Source organism: Thermobia domestica, chromosome 10, assembly GCF_964235325.1.
Source record: "Thermobia domestica chromosome 10, izTheDome1.hap1.1, whole genome shotgun sequence".
Taxonomy (NCBI): domain Eukaryota; kingdom Metazoa; phylum Arthropoda; class Insecta; order Zygentoma; family Lepismatidae; genus Thermobia; species Thermobia domestica.
Window position 1 is genome coordinate 158,935,340 of NC_137463.1, and position 18,497 is coordinate 158,953,836.

The 18,497-nt window shown below is 36.7% G+C and overlaps 1 protein-coding gene across 2 annotated transcripts in view; it reads left to right on the forward strand.

The window, feature by feature from the left end:
- Positions 1-18,497, forward strand: part of LOC145662789 (uncharacterized) — a 406,333-nt gene that overhangs the window by 365,720 nt on the left and 22,116 nt on the right. Inside the window, exon 4 of one of the 2 annotated variants that reach the window (XM_081728672.1) lies at positions 11,208-11,237. The exons of the other annotated variant lie outside the window; for it this stretch is intronic. Coding sequence (XP_081584798.1) covers positions 11,208-11,237 — 30 coding nt within the window. The remainder of the gene's footprint in view (positions 1-11,207; positions 11,238-18,497) is intronic. 2 annotated transcript variants of the gene reach the window in all.

Here is an 18,497-nt window from a genome sequence, read left to right on the forward strand (position 1 = left end):
AATACGTTGAATATGCTTTTGTGTATTCATCTCTCTCTCTCTCTCTCTCTCTCTCTCTCTCTCTCTCTCTCTCTCTCTCTCTTCTCTCTCTCTCTCTTTCGCTTTGTTTATGTGTGTGTGTGTGTTGCAGAATATCCCAAGTTGAATACAACATTTGTAAAGTATATGAGCATCATTGTCATCGAATACCAGAAATTGAAAGTCGTGTTTCTTCAGGTTAGGTTTGCGTGTTCATGTTAGCTCACTGGTAGAGTACGGACTTGCCACTGAAGAGGTCTTGAGTTCAAAGCCTACAGCTAATTATCATTCTTTTGTTAGTAGGATTGCACAGAAATCGGATACAAGGAGTGGTTTACTTCTAGAAATATTTTCAGAAGCGTTGAGGTAGCCCTGAAAAGGGCTGTTTTCGGGAGTTAAGGCGGGGTCATTAATATTGTGTCCAAGACCCTTCTGAATTTATTACACGCTCCATTCTTCTGGGCATGGAATCTATTACATGGGTGACAAATCTATCTCCTTCCCCTACCTCCAGCCATGCTTCGGAAACAAGATGCCACAGGTCATCCTGAGTTCTTGGTGGATCTGCCTCAGGCCAACTTTCCCTTAGAGTACGCTTCACTTCTGCTCACATATTTTCCATGAGATTGAGGTCTGCTCCACGAGGCGGCCAGTCGATTAAATCAATCTCAGGGTGCCCTGCGAACCATTCCTGAACCACACGGGAATTATGTATTGGCGACTGGTATTGCTGGAACTGAATTACACCATCAGGCTGAAACAGATGGCACCATGATATTACTGATAATGTCTAAGTACTGAGCATTGTCCAGATGTCCTTCAATTCTATGAAGCTGTCCTGCTCCGCGACTGGAAATCCAACCCCAACATAAAATAGATATATGGCCACTGCGATTGCAAGCAGCCACATATCCATGGTCATATCGGGTGCCTCTCGGACAATACACAAAACGGCGTCCCTCCTTTGATGTTGTGAATATGGATTCATCTGAGAAAACTACGTTTTCCCAATTGAGACCCACATTCGCCTGTGCAAACGCGAGACGGTAAATTTTGTGGTCGTCTGAGAGTTTTTCCTTCACGGCAGCAACACGGCCACGTAACCCAGCATGACGAAGCCTTCGCAGATCTGTATGCTTACTACCAGGAAAGAGAGAAGCTTCCCTTATCTGTCTAGACGTCCTTAGTGGGTCTAACCGGGCTTCGATTACTAATCTCGCATCTTGGGCTTCGGTTGACACATGCGGACGACCAGGAGATCGTAAATTACCAGTCTGATCTGTAGCACCATATTTCCGAATCCATTGCCTTCCTGTAGAGGCCGGGACACCTACTCGCCTGCTAGCTGCAGTTGCAGAATAACCTTCCAACTCCCATAAAGTAATTACTGCTGTACGTCTATCCATAGTTACCAATATTCTGAGCTGTGAGAAGAAGGCAATAGGTAAAAGCTAGTACCTGACGTGTGATTGGTTACTTGCACTACACGCCTATTGTGGGGAACAGCGTTGCCAGATCTAGCATAATGATGCTAGATCTAGCATAATTTGCATGTCTCTAGCACCTAGCATCTTGCTTTTAGCATCCTGCCCAAATCTAGCACAATTTCAGCAAGTTATCAAAAAGCCGTAAAACCTGGAGAAGTTGGTCGTGGGAAGAAAAAGAACGGCAGAAATGTATCCTCTTCCATTGATTCATACACTCGGTAAACCACACAGGCAGTCTTATTTTCCTAAGTAAGTTCGGAACGGCTTTGGGCTTTTTTTTTTTTTTTTTGTGGCTCCACCCAGGGTTTTCTAATCCATTAACTCCGAGGCATGGGCGGAGCTATGGGGGCCATTCTCCCCCCAACTTTTTGACAACTTCGCCATCTTTACTTCTGACTTCATGATCATATTTATTCCTGAAATGACAGCTCCGAGACCGACCAAAAATCTGCCCCCTCCCCCAGCAGACGATTCCCAACTCCGCTTATGCTGCGAAGTAATTTTCTTTCAAAATATGTAAACAAAAACTTTGCATTCATTTATACAATATATACGCCATTGAGTTTGGCAACGACTGCAGTAATTTAGTTGAGTTAAAATTTTGGTGCGTGAAGTATTGAGTTCTATCCATGCATTCTTGCTCTCTGTGTATTTTAAGTTACGTTATCGTATCTCAACTTTGTTTTTTTTTTTAAACTCCTGAATTAGTAATTATGAGGATCTAGCATAATTTGACCGAATCTAGCATAAGTTCGATCAGGTTTTGGAATAATTCCGAGCTGTGAGTCTGGCAACGCTGGTGGCGAACGACTTGGTCAACGACTCGCGAAAGAAATCTGAAAATGGTGCGCCGTAATAATAATAATAAAAACAGTTTTTATAAAGGAATATTAATACATACGAAAAGCTGTTTAAAGAATGAATTGTTATACTGACTTTACACGTATAAAAACATATACCATATACCAAATAGATTGAGCGATATGATTATAGCTGTTTTGAGACGAACACTTTCGAAGTCCAACTTCGGGTGTCTTCGGAAAACAGTAAACTAAAGCTGCTGGTTCGAACCTCCAAAGCCAACCTTAGTAATTGGGAAAAGATGTACAGATATGTTTTTCCTTCTGTTAAATATAATAAGACATGTTGAAATGGTATTAAGTGTAGAAAAAAGTAACATTGATTGAAATACTTAATGATACAATATTTCGAGACTATGTATTCACACTCTCGTTTCGTCATTGTGATTTCCATACGGAAAAGAGCATTTACGTATGAGCTCAGTTATATTTCAGAAGCAGCTTCCGAAAAGCGGTCATATTAGCTCAGTGGTACACCACCGAGCGTTTAAATCGTGAGTTCGATACCCGTTCAGGTGAGATTCCTTTATGATATTCTACTTTCCTCAGTGCATGAAAATTATGTAAAATAGTTACATTACAATTCATCAGTTGTATATATATTTTCATATCATCAGTTGTATATATGAGTTGAATATATATATTCATATCATCAGTTGTATATATCAGTTTAATATATATATTCATATCATTTCACGACATAAGTAATTCTTATCTTTAAAATATAACATCTGAGGTATTCACAGAACGTCGGTGTGTTATGTGTGAATATTGAATACAAATTTAAAAAATCGTGTAATAGCAATAAATAAGTTATGTAATATTTATTTGCAGCTACTTTCATCGCAGATAACTTCTCAATATTCGCATTACAGCATTTAGGTAGAGCATATCGAAAATCGGATCGTGGTTCAAGACAAAAAACTAGCTAGCCCCAAACTGTCACGTAAGAAATTCACGAATCGCAAAAGTAAAGGGAAGAGATTGAGAGCGGTAATTCCTTAATCGCTCTCTCTCAACTCTCTCTTATCTGCATTTATACATATAAAAGTGTATGTATGTATGTTCCATCATAACTCATGTATGCCTAGAGCAGGGTTTCTCAACCTGGGAGTCGCGGCCCCTAGGGGATCGCGAAGATAGGCGGAAGAGACAAATATAGTTAGAATCTAATACCAGAAATTATTTTTAAATATTATTTTTAATTTTGTTCTGATAGGCATACTTTTACTTTTTATACACACTGTAAAGAACAATAAAAAATAAGTCTACTGAACATTTTCAAAGGGTGTAGAATTCGTGTTACTATTCGGTTCAAAGTCTCTTGTCGTCGCGAATTCTGTCGAGAAATTTGAAGCTTAAAATATACAAAACGATAATCATGCCTGTTGTTCTGTATGGTTGCGAAACATGGTCGCTTACTCTGAGGGAAGAACATAGACTGAAAGTATTTGAGAACAAGATCCTTAGACGAATATTCGGACCCAAGAGAAACGGGAATGGGGAATGGCGGAAACTTCATAACGAGGAACTACATAATTTATACGGTTACCCAACATTGTTAGGGTCGTCAAGTCTAGGAGGCTTAGGTGGGCAGGTCAGGTAGCTAGAATGGAAGAAAGTAGGAACGCTTTCAAAGTCTTATCTGGAAGACCAAACGGAAAACGACCATTAGGAAGACCTAGGGGCAGATGGGAGGACAATATTAAGATGGATCTCGCTGAGATAAGAATACAAAGTAGAAACTGGATCCAATTGGCTAAGGATAGAAGTCAGTGTAGAGCTTTTGTGAACGCGGCATTGAACCTCCGGGTTCCATAGGCCATAGAGTTAGTTAGTTAGTAGAGTTGTTTAAAAATGAATTTAAATCAAAGAGGTATGATATAAAACTAATGAGAACTGTATATAGAAATACTAGAAAAATACACATGAAACAAAACCTGCACATTGAAATACAATTAAAATTAAAACCTAATGAGATACCTAAGCATGGTGTAATTTCACTAGTGCAGCAATGCCCGGTTCAATCTTCATGACGAATATTATCAAGCCGTTTTCAACTGATAAGCGATTTCTTATCTTTGTTTTAATGTTTACAATAAAAAAAAAACACTTTCGCACAAGTACGATATAGCAAATGGAATTATTACTTTTAAAGCAGCAATCACCAGACCAGGATATTCTTCTCTCCTAATCAGGCAGAACTTGTCCAAGTCTTCGTTACAGAAAACCAGTTGCAAAGACTTGTCGCATGATCATTCTATTATTTGGTCAAGAAGTTGTGGGCTTAGATCGGATACGTTAATGGCCTCTTCAATGAAGGAGTTTAACATCCATCTTGAACCAGCACCTTCGTCGTTGGGAATATAGATATTACAGTTACTGTATTCACTGTCAGTGCCGGGCGCCGAAAAGAGGGGCCACACATTTCGGAGGAAGTGTGTTACTTAAGTTAGGAAAGTGCATGTGCACATGTGTAAAATAGAAGGAAAAACGTAATAAAATGTACTCAAAATTAAGGAAAGGTAGGGTTTATTTTGAAAATGTTATTGAGCTTCGTGCCAACCATGGTGGCGCTTCGTAGCTAGTCTGTCGACGTCACTCATATATACGGTGACATCGTACTATACTCTCGCTCCGGGCAATGATTTTCCATGGCACTGTTCACTATAAACAAAAAAAAAAAAAAAAAAAAAATGGATTCTACTATTATAGAAATAGGTATGTTAAAAATCCCACACAAGCTTATTATAAAGCAAATTATAAAAGGGTCGCTGGCAAGAGCGTGTGATAAAAGGGGATCGTGATAGGAATTAGATTGAGAACCACTGGCCTAGAGTAATTTTAACCACATTTCTTATAGTTTCAAAAAGAGTGCTGTCGGGTTACCTATGGTGAATGGGAGGGGGATACATATAAAAGATTGCTAGAAAATGATCGATATTAGATTCATAGTTTTCGGGGTCGCTTAGATAAATAGTGTGACTTTCGATTTCGCTTAACTCCGATTAATCTCTCATTAGTAGGGATGGGCACGAACGACTTTTCTTTGAAACTCGACTCGACTCGAAACAGACATCTTTGAGGTCTACTCTTGGACTCGGCGCGAAAAATATCTTCCAACTCGACTCGGATTAGAGTCAAGTCGAACCAAAACGAGCCAAATCCTGTGTGTAGTCCTACCTAGACAATACATAGACAATAATTATTCTATCATCAATTATGCTACTGTTACTACAAATAATAATAATAATAATAATAATAATAATAATAATAATAATAATAATAATAATAATAATAATAATAATAATAATAATAATTATTATTATTATTATTATTATTATTATTATTATTATTATTATGACAACACCGTGTACAAACATGAACAATAGATGGTTAGTAAAGGAATACTAAAAGCTAGTTGACTGCCGACGTCGGTAGTCATGAAGTCTACAAGGCAAGGACATCGTTCATTACCCTAAGCTGTAAGCGTCGGTGGACTACAGATGGTCAACTATTAACCTCTCGCCAGAAATTGGTGGCCCCGCAGCGACGATCCGTGATGGCCCAAGTTCCATATTGAAAACTTTACTACCAGCGGCAGAGACGCGATGAAACGCCAACGAACCACAAAATTACTCTCCCAAAATATGTTAAAATGCCTATATGTGTGATTTGTTTATATTTAGGTGAAACAAAAAAACACAAAACATATACCCCGGGGTGGACGCGAACTATCAATATTACGATTACTAGGCACGTGTTCTTCTGACTTCCCCACGGAAACGATCATAAAAAGCTTGGTTGTTGAAGGATAAATCATTGACGTCTTAATTTAGCCAATCAGACAAACCCCTACATCTCGAGTTCTAGGAGGTCATACCGTGAACCGTTTCAGATTTATTGCTTTCTGGTGGAGTACTATCCATGCGCAAAATTTGAGCATAATAGCCGACATGCATCTTCGGTGCCTCTTATCTTTAGTACAATTTTAACCAGAGATGGTGTGGGTCAATGAAAATTTGATCCACGACCCACCATGACCCACTATGACCCACCACCCAAATGACCCATTGGCCTACTCTGACCCATCAACCATCGTGATCCACTCTGACCCACCACCAACTATGAACCACTCTGAACCATTGCGACCAACTCCGACCCACCAAAACCCATCGACATCAACTCTGACCGATGACCCACGTCCTCCTCTCCATTGACTAAAGAGATTACACTTGTAATAAAACAAGACTGTGAAATTATCACTTATCGGAGTTTGAATTTCTACCGTCATTGGCTCAAGCAACTCTTTGTTACAATACTGGTGGGTCTGACCTTTACGATATATAATGGCAAAGTGTTTCTCATCTTCCGAATTAAAATGAATTTAAATTTATCATATGTAATTATTTCTTTGTTGCCTTACAGACACATTTCAGTAGAAAATAGGGTGAAATTTAAAAGTTTCGAATCAAGGAAAAGTAGACCAACGTAAAAAAAAAAAAAAAAAAAAAAAAAAGAGAGAGAGAGAGAGAGAGAAACTAATTTTCTATATAATTAAGCATGCCGTACTAATTGGAAATGCCCATGTAATTAAGTTTAGAATACAAATTTTATGGCCATTTTTCTCTAACTTTATGGCTTGATTGCCTTATGCTCGGAACGCTCCATATATTAAACACCAGCTTCAGCAATTATAAATAGAAAGCAGTGGGTATAAAATTCAAAAAGAACTTTAGTTTGCATTACTCAATTTTTTTCTCAACTAATATCAATCGTTTTCGATTATTTTTACAAATCAACCCACTACCAATTTCCAATATATAGAAAATGCATCCCCGTCCCCCCGCTCATAAAAGACAATTTTAAAAAATGCCAGGGCATATTCTCTTTATTTTTAATAAAGAGTTATATGCTGAATTTCAGCTCTCAGTTGAACGGCTTGTGAGATACTAAATTTTTCGTTAAAATTCGGACTTCTACTCCCCCTAAGGATATGTATTATAATGAAAGTGACACGCGTATGATAACTTCCCAGTTGGGATTGGAGCCTGATTATATACCAAACGTCAATTCATTTGACTTTGCAATTTGACCGTGATGATTACGCAGACATAGTTACTTTCAATTTTTTATGATACATATCCTTATTTCATATGTTACAGATGATTCAAAAATATTTTTTCAAGCAGTTAGCTCCTCTAGAATCTCACAGGCTGCATCCCAAAATCCAACTCCTACTATCCTATGACAATCCAAAAGTGACTGAACTTTTTTTATTAGGAACAAATGACAAAAGAAAAATGGAGATCTTGAAAATAAAATGTAGAAAAGCTCGGTGCCCCCAATAACTCCATATTTCTCCGCCCCTTCATTCCGAACTTAAAAATAAAACTTAATTCGAATATGGTTAATTAGAGAATTTATTACAGTTAAATTCCACTCACTACATGCTAGAGCTACAACTATGTAAGAAAAAATAACAACTGTGAAACATGTTCTGAATTACATTTCTTACGCTATTATTAAACATATTAGAATAGTAAAAGAGGATTGTTCGTGAAATAGTATATTTGCTCATGATTTTTAACTTTTTCATACGAAAAAAAATAAAATATTATTCAAGTTTTAAAATTTGCACTCTGCAAATATGTTGCCCTCTAGGCAATGGGACTAATGTGGACTAATGGGAAATGCTGCACTGTTAGCGGCGCTGAAAACTTATGATTCGATTCTAATATCGGTTGATTTCGATATCTTTATGTCGCTACGTAACCACCCTGGGTGCTAATGGGAGCTTAATTGGACTTGAATTGAAAGTAGAGCTATTCACCTAAGCGACCACGAAACTATGGATTCAATAATAATATCGACCCGTTTCTAGCATTTTTGATATGTATCCCGACAGTACTCTTTTTCCAGACTGTAAGAAATATAGTTAAAATTGCTCTAGATATATCAGAATTATGTTGAAACACACACATAAATCCACTTTTATATTCTGTATAAATAGAGAGAGAGTGAGCGAGCGAGCGAGCGAGAGAGGGCGACTCAAGGCATCACCACTTCCACATTGCAAAAGCATATATCAGGAATTGAATTGAAACTCTATGTAAAGACTTTCTGCTGTGGCATGCTTCATAAGGACAATTCCAGTCTGCTCACGTGACCTTTGGGGTTCATGAATTTTTTTGCGAGCGTTCCGACTTTGGATTCTCTGTTTATACCCTCTGTTTATGCATCGAATAACTTTTCAAGAACATAAATGACATTCTATATTATGAATGTTGAGAATTACTCTCTATATGACAAATAGCTGCAAATAAATACACTACATAACTTATTTATTGCTATTAAACGATTTTCCTAACTTGTATTTAACATTCTCATATATAATAACGACCTACTGTGAAAATTATCTCAGATGTTATATTTTAAACATAATAATTACTATGTTCTGCAATTATTATGTTATATATAAACAACTTATGTATTTTAATGTAATTATTTTATATAATTTTTCATGCATTGCGGAAAATATAATTTTAAAAAAAGTATTGACCCAGATTGGATTCGAACTCATAACCTTATGATTTGAAATCCGACAGCTTACCAATGAGCTAACACAACGACTTCTAGAACTAAGCTTCTAGCGATGTATAACGGATCTCAAGATAATTATGACATTCATATCCATGACAAACGCTGTTTCTGTTCTACTTTGACTTTTATTTTAGTACTCAGGCGATAATTATGTTCTATTTCTTAACTTTGAGCATTCTTTTACATATGGAAAGATTCTTTAACGTATTTAAATGCTCCATTACGTATAGAGAGCTAAATGACAAACAAGCATGTGCAAGATTTCGAAATATTGTATCATTAAGTATTTCAATCAATGTTGCTTTTTTAAACACTTGGTAACAAGTCTTATTATATTTAAAAGAAGAAAAACACATCTGCAAACTTTTTCCCGATTGCAAAGGCTGGCTTGGAGGTTCGAACCTGGCTTACTTTTTCCCGAAGATACCCGAAGCTGGACTTAGAAAATTTTTGCCTCAAAACACCAATAAAGAATGCGCTCAACCTTTTTGAGACAAGGTGTACATCTGGAAAGAGTTTTCTTGAATTGATTTGTCTCCGAATAATAGTTTCCATCAATTCTGTAAACCCTCAAGTCATATCGGAAGTAGTAGAAATCAATTGTTTCGGTTTTAATGTTTATCGCCAGTAATAGAAGCGGTCAGACTTAGGACAGACGAACCAACAAATGTTCTTAGAAGTATGAAACGGTAAACGATAAAGACAAGTGTTTTTTTTTTTTTTTTTTTTTTTTTTTTTTTTTTTTTTTTTTTTTTTTTTAAGTATGTCAAGATATTAAAGTGGGAAGTAGTTGAAATCCACTGCAAAGTCCGGTTACAATATTGATCCTCATAGAGCAAAGGCGATAATAAGCAGCAACTTTTTTTTTTCTTCATAATATTGATATATAACTTTTATTTTCCGAAAATAGGTTCAATGTCGATTCTAATTCCTTTATTGCAACAGAAAGTGACAGTATGTCACGTTCTGTTACAATAGAAGGATTAGAACAAGTTTCCAGTTTTCATATTGATCGCTACAGAGAATGCGGTAGTAGATAGGAAGAAATAGTTGTTTTCTAAAATACGGACTCAAAGGCCATCTTTACGTTAACTCTTTAGTGAAATCAGAAGTGGCAGAAATTTACCATAACCTCCGTTTTGAATTTACATACAGTAGAAATAGTAATAAATTAGGAGAAAAACGATTTCTTTGATACGAATTTAGTGTCTTAAGAATGAGAGTTGTAAAAATCTGTCCCTTCCTATTTGAATATTTTGAATATTGGACTTCTATATAACACAAACGATAAGAGATAGTAAGATTTATATACATAGAGTGTCTTGGCAATAAACCGACATACTTGGGACCTGAATGAAAGAAAAAGAAAATTATATATATATATAGCTAATTTAAAGTAATTAGTGGAATTGGTCGTAGATTGATTAGTTTGAATAGCATAACTTATAAATTTCATATACGCGTTCAGGATACCAATAAAAGAAAGAATATTGGATGTAACCTCGGTCGGAAACGCATAATTGCAGAGATGGGACCGATTCAAAATAATTAGTGGAACTGACCGTAGAGTGGTTACCTTAAATTAGCCTCAGATGCGTAATTAGGCATTTCGGACCGAAGTCACAGATAAGCCTTTTTCTTATATAGAGGCCCTGAGCAGGTATGCGATTTTTTTTCTTCTTCAGTGTACGACAAATTCCACGAATCATCTTAAGATAGCGCTATCTTCTTAATTACGTGTTTTCGGCCAAACTCACAAATAAACTATTTTATTGTATTGGGGACCTAAACACGTATGCGAGATTTGTTAATTTATTCCCGGAACATCCTGTATATATTCAGCATCTTAACACTAGATTCCAGCTCTCTTCTGATACGCGTATTGAAACAGAATTGATAAATCTATTACTTTTGGTTATAATATTGGACCTTGGTTATAATATTGGTAATTCGGAACTCTACCGCACTTTTACAATATGAAAGAAATTGTACTTGTAGTTTTAAAGAAGTGTTTAAAACCCTCCTTGCCTTATTGCCTCGTTACCTTTGATTAGATATTTATTTATTTATTGCTCACTAAAGGTAATGTGTAATATAATGACATTAAACATCTTCAACTTAGACAATTAATAGTACAAGTTTGGTTGTAAGCACCAACAATAAAATATTTTATATTTTTTTTCTTCTTTCAATTTTATGTGTAAAATATGCTTTGTTTTTCTGTTAACGCTGCTCTTAGACCAGAGGAAAACGTGGGAGGAAGAGTTGTGTAAGTAAAATAGTAGTAATCTTGTCTAATAGAATGACAATAAATATGTGCTATATAAAATATTGCTATATGTGCTACATAAAATTCTTTTTGTATCGAAAGCAAAAATAAGTATCAGTGTGCTGCAGTTTGTCTTCGGAACATTTGTTGTAATAGAAAAAGAATTGATGCTTTATTATGTTAAGTACATTAATTTTGAGGTAGAAAGAATATAGGATAAGCAACTAATAATACCAGAACAAAAAAGAAAGTTTATTATTTCTTTTTTTACAAGAAGATTAGTTGTTCAAGATGGCACGTACACTCATGTCCAAAATGATTGTCGTATATCTATATCTGTCTTCTTGTAAGAATATAATTTGATAATGATTTTGGAGGGTACTTTTAATACTATACTATGTGTATAATCGGGAAATGCATATTTGTGCTAAATTTCATAGGAAAAGAACTATAAATACAACAATTAGAATGAATAAAATAAGATGTTGCTAAATGGATAAGAAAGTTTTATGTTCGTTTTATTGTTCTTATTTACTGCTCTTTAGACATGAAATTTGCCACGTACTGTCTTTGCCGATTATACACATACTAACATTATAAGAAATACCGGGCAAATTCGTTATCAACTTGTATTATTACAACAACATATTTATAGACATGCGACAATAATTTTGGACATGAGTGTACATAACCATTTGGTTGAATATCAAAATATTTTGTGAAGTCGTTAGATGTGACGCAAGTCGATCTGTTCTGTTTGAAATGAGCGCAACAATTTTTAACATATTTGTCTTGCACACAAAACATAAATTATATTATAGAAATTTTTAAATATCCGTTATATGATATTGCATACTTTATTCATAATATAGTTTCCGAATGAAATGGGCTATTTAGTTTGACTTCAGTGACTCAGTTAATCAGTACTAAACCATGAACATAGAAAACACACATACAGAAAACACAAAATACGAAATACTGAATAGGAGCCGCTAGGGATGGGCAGGAGAGAGTTTTCTTTGAAACTCGATTTGACCTAAAAAAAGATATCTTTGAACTCGACTCGAGAACTCAGCTCCAAAAATTTGCTCCAACTCGACTCATATTCAAATCGAGTTTCGACTCGAGTCGAGCCAAAACGAGCCAATCGGGCCAAATTCTGTGTGTAGTTTGAAATAATGTCTTCAAGTATCCTACATAGGCAATATAATTATCATCAATGATACTACTACAACTTATTATTATTGTAACAACACTGTGTATACACATGAAAGATAGGCGGCTTGTATACTCTGAATACTAAAAGCTAGTTGACTTCCGATCTCGGTTGTCGAGTAGTCTTTAGGAGGCAAGGACATCGTTCACGAGGTACTGGGTTTGAGTTCCGGAGTAGCAAGTTTCGGGCTCGAGCCAAAAATTGTTAAAAGTTACAGGGCGCCGGCCAAGCATGTTCAAACTGTTTGGCTCGGGTGTAGGTTTGTCAATGGCTCGAGCGACTTGGCTCACTGCTCATTCACTATCGAGCCGAAACGAGAAATGAGCCGAACCGGTTTGAACAGATGGCTCACCTGAGCCGAACCGAACCGAACTAATGGCTCACCCCAACTGAGCCGGATCGAGCCATGTGCTCAGTTGAACTGAGTCGAACCGAACCGATGGACTCGTTTCAACAAAGCGGTTCGAACCGATGACTAATTTGAACCGAGTCGGTGGCTCATCCAAACCGAGCCGGCTCGAGCTGAGTTGAACCGAACCAAGATGGTTGACATCACTACCTTTGTTTGGTTTCTGCTTGGGCTCCAAAATTTGATCGTGCAGGCCTTAACCTTGATGGTAAGAACAACAGTATATACTTATATTTGTGCCCACGACATTTGAAGCTTTCGCACTATAAAAATCTATTGTCGTCTCGTTATCGAGGCGAGATGAGATTCGAGCTGCGTCCTCTCTCGTGAGCAACACTAAAAGTATTCCGCATCATTGCGTACATTTCTCATGGCTTTCGTTTTCCAATCTAATCAGGCCATGATTTCGAAACGAGCTGAACGAGCGAACCATTTATTAAACTCGACTCGACTCGAAGCTCGACCTCAGAAACAGTGACTCGACTCGAGAACATTACCTTTGACTCGACTTGTGCCCATCCCTAGAAGCCGCTACCTCTGCTTCGTTATTGGTTAACATTGGCGCTTCGCCGACCCCGAATGCTGTGGTCGCTCTTCAATGCTATCGGAAGCTTTTCTAGGATTTTCCTCCTCTTTGCCAGGCGAACATTGGTATGTTGCTTTTAACATATGCCCGGACGACTTCGTTCCAAAAATTCTTTCCATTTGTTTTTAGTTATTAATGACTCTCAATATAGACCTACAATTTAAGATATCAATTCAAACTCATCATAAATTACTTCAAAAAGAACGGGAGATATTTGTTTAAAGAGTTTATCATGTTTGAAATTTGAAATTTATTCCGGAGCAATTTGTATACTTTTCGGGTAATTCTTTTAAGATTTCTTTGAATTTGGCCCTGATATCCAGTTATTAATATGTAAAGTGTAAAATTACTTCAGTAATATAAAATACGGTGTAATAAAGTACATCAAAGCATAAATAGAAATTTACGTGATATGTTTCCATTACTCAATTTCTTTTAATACATTACTACATGTTACGAAGATTTAGTAACTGAGTGATCGTTTTTATAATTACTGTATTAGGTAAATATGTAGTAAAACCGTTAGATCATGCCTCATATAAGCTACAATTTATCTATTTGCTACCAAACAGTTGTACATAATAGACGGGAGAGAACGGAGATTCGTATCATTAACTTCAGGTCACAGATCATGCATGCATTTACACTTAAATGGGCTGCGGTGGCGTGAACATTGCCACCTACTCTCGGCCTGGCAGTAGAAATATGGAAGAAATGTACGGTTTCTTAGCTCCAACTTCTACAGATTATTTATTTCTCCTAACAGATCAACGCTTGCATAGTTTCTTGAAGACAATCCCAACTAAAAGCAATCTAGAAACTCAAGTGAGTACTTTATTTCTTTATTACTTGCCACAAAGATTTTTCGCTGTGAATCATTTACCGAGGCGAATACAAACTGGGAACACAGATGAAGGAGCTCACAAATGCAATAATTAAATGAATAAATACATTAAGACTCATTGGTTCTTAAAAAAAGGCTTCAGTCTATAATACAATAATATTATAATGATTTTATTAGAGCTGCGGTAGAGTAAGCGGATTGGGTTCGATATTCAGGAGATTCTTTCCCTTCTGCCCTAGTTCCACTGTGGCTCAAATATTCACCCAGCCTCTTTAAATGGATACGTGGAGCAAACTGGAAAAGGAAAGGAGCCAGAGCGCATCACCTACATGAGTACTGAAGTCATGCAAGTGTGGAGCCTTACTTCTACATAGTCTTTGACTCAATAATCCGTCCAGAAAGGGATCAATCTTTGCTTATTATAATGGTTATTTAATTCTATAATACAATAAGCTTGGGCCAAAAGTCGCTTGACATTAGCAGCTACTATATTCTTAGTTGATTGGATTCGTAGTAGCTGATTGATGTAAACAATGTGCTAATATGTTATTCGGACAATACGTGATTCGTCGATAAGAGAATGTGTTAGAAGTGATTTTATAGAGAATTTAAACCTTATCACATATTAGTTATATTCGATATTGTATTTTTATCAAGTGTCTTAGAGCCCATCCTATATAAAATACACTAGTGTGCAAAACTTAAGGACGAAAGGAAGTTTCGCATGTTATGTCACTCCCAAGTGGCATAGATTAGCAGAAATTAAACCTACATAAAAAAGCACTAATGAAACAACAGAATTAAACTTAGGTGTTTAAAAGAAGAAAAATGACGCTTTTATACTGAGGTAGTAACTTACATTGAAAACTCAGCAACTGAAGATGCTCCCCTAAAATTACAGGAGTAAAATGGTTCTTAAAAGGGTGTAATCACAACCAGAGATATGTGCTCTACAATGTGCTTCTATGTTGCTCACAAAGTTAGTAATGAGTTATTGTGGTATGGGTTCCCATTATTCCACCAGCGTTGTTCGTAACTTATGGGTGATCCTTACTGCATCTCAAACGTATACTTCAAATCGGGAGAACAACAGACCAGTTCATTCGCCCAATATTAGAGGAGGAGATCAAAAATATCGAACGATATTTTTCTTCGATGATCTTTTTGCGGTATTGGGAAAAAGTTGTACCTACATCTAAGTATATCCTGAGCAAAATTTCAGATTCCTAGAATAATATCTTTTGTTCTGGCAAAGGCTCTAAAATTTCTAATATTTGGTAAAAAAGAAGTAAAAATCTAAAATTTTGTAATTTTGCAAACCATGCTGCAAGCATAGGTTCCAGTTCAATGGTCATTCACTCAGTTTCCATGCTATATCCAAGCTGTGGAAAGAATTGTCTGTACAACTCGTTACAGAGACCTCTAGTAAAGTATGCGGCCACGAAAACCGGGTTGGCTTCATTTGTGTTACCTTGAAATCTAGAAAGAGTATGCTGTCACTCAGGTTCAAAGGTCAGTATAATATGTAATACCTTCGCGAAAGAATTTTAATAACCTGAAACTTTACAGTTTACAAGTTGTGTAACTTCTGCTTCATGTACTGTATAACGTATGAAAGTTGAATAACATAGGCTTATACACTTATATTTCGGTTTGTTAAAAATTAAACACTGTAATTTGTAAGATCTTAGTAAAAATTAAACATTTTAAACTTATTCACTTTCTAGTTATAAACAGGGCTAAAAGTGCGGGGGGACGCCGTCCTCCTATCTCCAAAAAATATGTACGGTATCCCCTCAGTTCCTAAAAAATTGCAATGGGCAAAGATAGGCAGGGGGACAGCGTGACGTCATGCCGCTACCTACCGTTCCCCTACCTTTTCAGACGCACTGTTACCCCTGCTTACTTTACTTTAATTTAAACGCATGATTTATTTTTTTTTTAAATGCTTGTTTAATGGAGAATGTTTTAAAAGCTTTTCTTTTTTAATTTTATGAAATGCCAGAACAGGAGATATTATTACATGGTTCTGAAGGTTTGTATAATAATTTAATGTAAGTAAATGCAATTTTTCATCACTAGCGACAAAGATACTGTGATTAAGATACTGATAATTTACAAAATTAAATAAGTTAGATTTGTTGCGTTTTTGTTAAAAATTTCATGTCCGTTGCCAGAAGAGATAAAATTATACCAGGGTTCTAATATTTTGCACAGAAAATACTTAGATGTAAGTATACCATTTCCGCAGTACCGCAAAAAGTTACGTTTTTTTAATGTCCCGCGTACCGAATATCTTCTTGTTCCGAAAGCTCCGCTACCTGCAATGTTCAATGCAGTCCTGCATTATCATCCATAAATAATATGTTTTCGCTAACTGCAACTCAGAACACATGCACGTGGAGATGAAGCACAGTATCATAATAATGTTAACTGGTGAGTGTACTGTATTCTAAAATCAGGAGGTTAGTACGCCCATGGAACATTACGTCTTCCACACAAGAATACTGGGACACCAAAATGATCATGTTCGGCAATTTTTCTAGGTTAATTGTGTGTTCTCGTCTTTCGTCAGATGATAGAGACCTGCATGGGCCGAATTTTTCGTCCCGAGCCTAAGCCAGCCCGAATGTATCTAGGCCCGGCTCAGCCCGGGCACGAAAAGTTTTTAAAATTCTTGGCCCAATCCCGGCCCAGGCCCGATAAATTTTAAAGTTTTTGGCCCGACCCTGTCCCGATATTTTTTAAAATAGCTCGAGCCCCAGTCTTTCTCAAAATTTAGAATTAAACTTGCCCTAACCCTCAGAAACATTTTCTAAACTCTGGTTCACAACCTGACACTTGCCTCCCGAATGGTACCATTGCCTCCTAGAACTTTGCCTGTCATCGAGAGAACAAACACTTCATTTCCTCTAACAAAAATCTAACTTAATTGATTTTTAGCATAAAGTGAAGATGGCAATATTGTTTAGCGACAGGCAAAACTTTCCCACCTCTTCTTGTCATTTTTTGGGTTCAGTGAAGATCGTCAGAGCTCAGTTTACCGCGCAATGCCTGCAATCCTCTATACCCTATAGTGAAAGCGGAGCCGCTAAGCAACACAAACTGTAAATAGCTATTGCATTCTTTGTAACATTTTTCACGGGCACACTTCTTCAACGTTTGGCTTTATTCCAATTATCGTTTAACGAAAGTCAATAATTATTAAAGAATTGCAATTAATCGACCCCAGCCCGCCCGACCTGAAGAGAAATCAGTGTCAGCCCGCCCGGCCCGGCGCAAAGAAATAACATTCACCCGTGCAGGTCTCTACCAGATGAGTATAAGTTCAGAATTACTAAACAAACTGAACCTGTTCACATCGGAGAAGATAACACAATTTCACGCCTGCTCATTCCAGTCCTGATATTCTTGTCCCCCCCCCTCTAAAAAAACGGTGCCGTTGTAGGTGAGAACATAAAATAACGTAATTCCATCGGGCGAAGATACGACCCTCATGCAGTCTACGTGCCAGTGTGGAATGTAAGATTGGGCTACAGATGTGTTTACAATTGTACCCCCTGTTAGACGTTGCTTCCTTCTTAACTGTTTCACAATGTAGCGACCCTCCTCTGCTGTAGTTAACTGTGTTCGACCATCATCTTTTCTTAATACATTATTCCTTTGTTGTTAGGATTGCTTCTCATACACGTGAGACAGTGCTATCGGCAATATCAAATTTTTGGACCATACTCGTCACACCTAATCCTTCTTCCAGTTTTCTGATGATTCTTCCCCGTATGAAGTCACCAAAATATTGTATCCGGTCTATGATGTTGTGAATAGCACCACCATAATGCACCTTAACATTTCTTCTATTGATATGCACTATCTCGTCCCTTTCACTCAACTGTTTCCTGTTAAGAGAATTAGACCTATTCGGCACTACACTCAAGCTGATATCATGCCTTGCAATGTCTTGCTCCCTGTGCACGTGTGGGAGACCTCTGGCAACATGCTACCGGAGTTTTATTCAGTTTCATCGACTACGTGTATTTAACGTTACTTGATCTGTCTCATCCTTGACTTTAGTTCTTCCTTCCAATGCATTGTTCTATACAATAATTCTAATTATTATGGTCAAAAACGAGCATTTTCTAATGAATATTTTTATTTTAAAAATACGTTTCTAATTGCTCCCTGTATGAATAATTAAAGCGGAAATA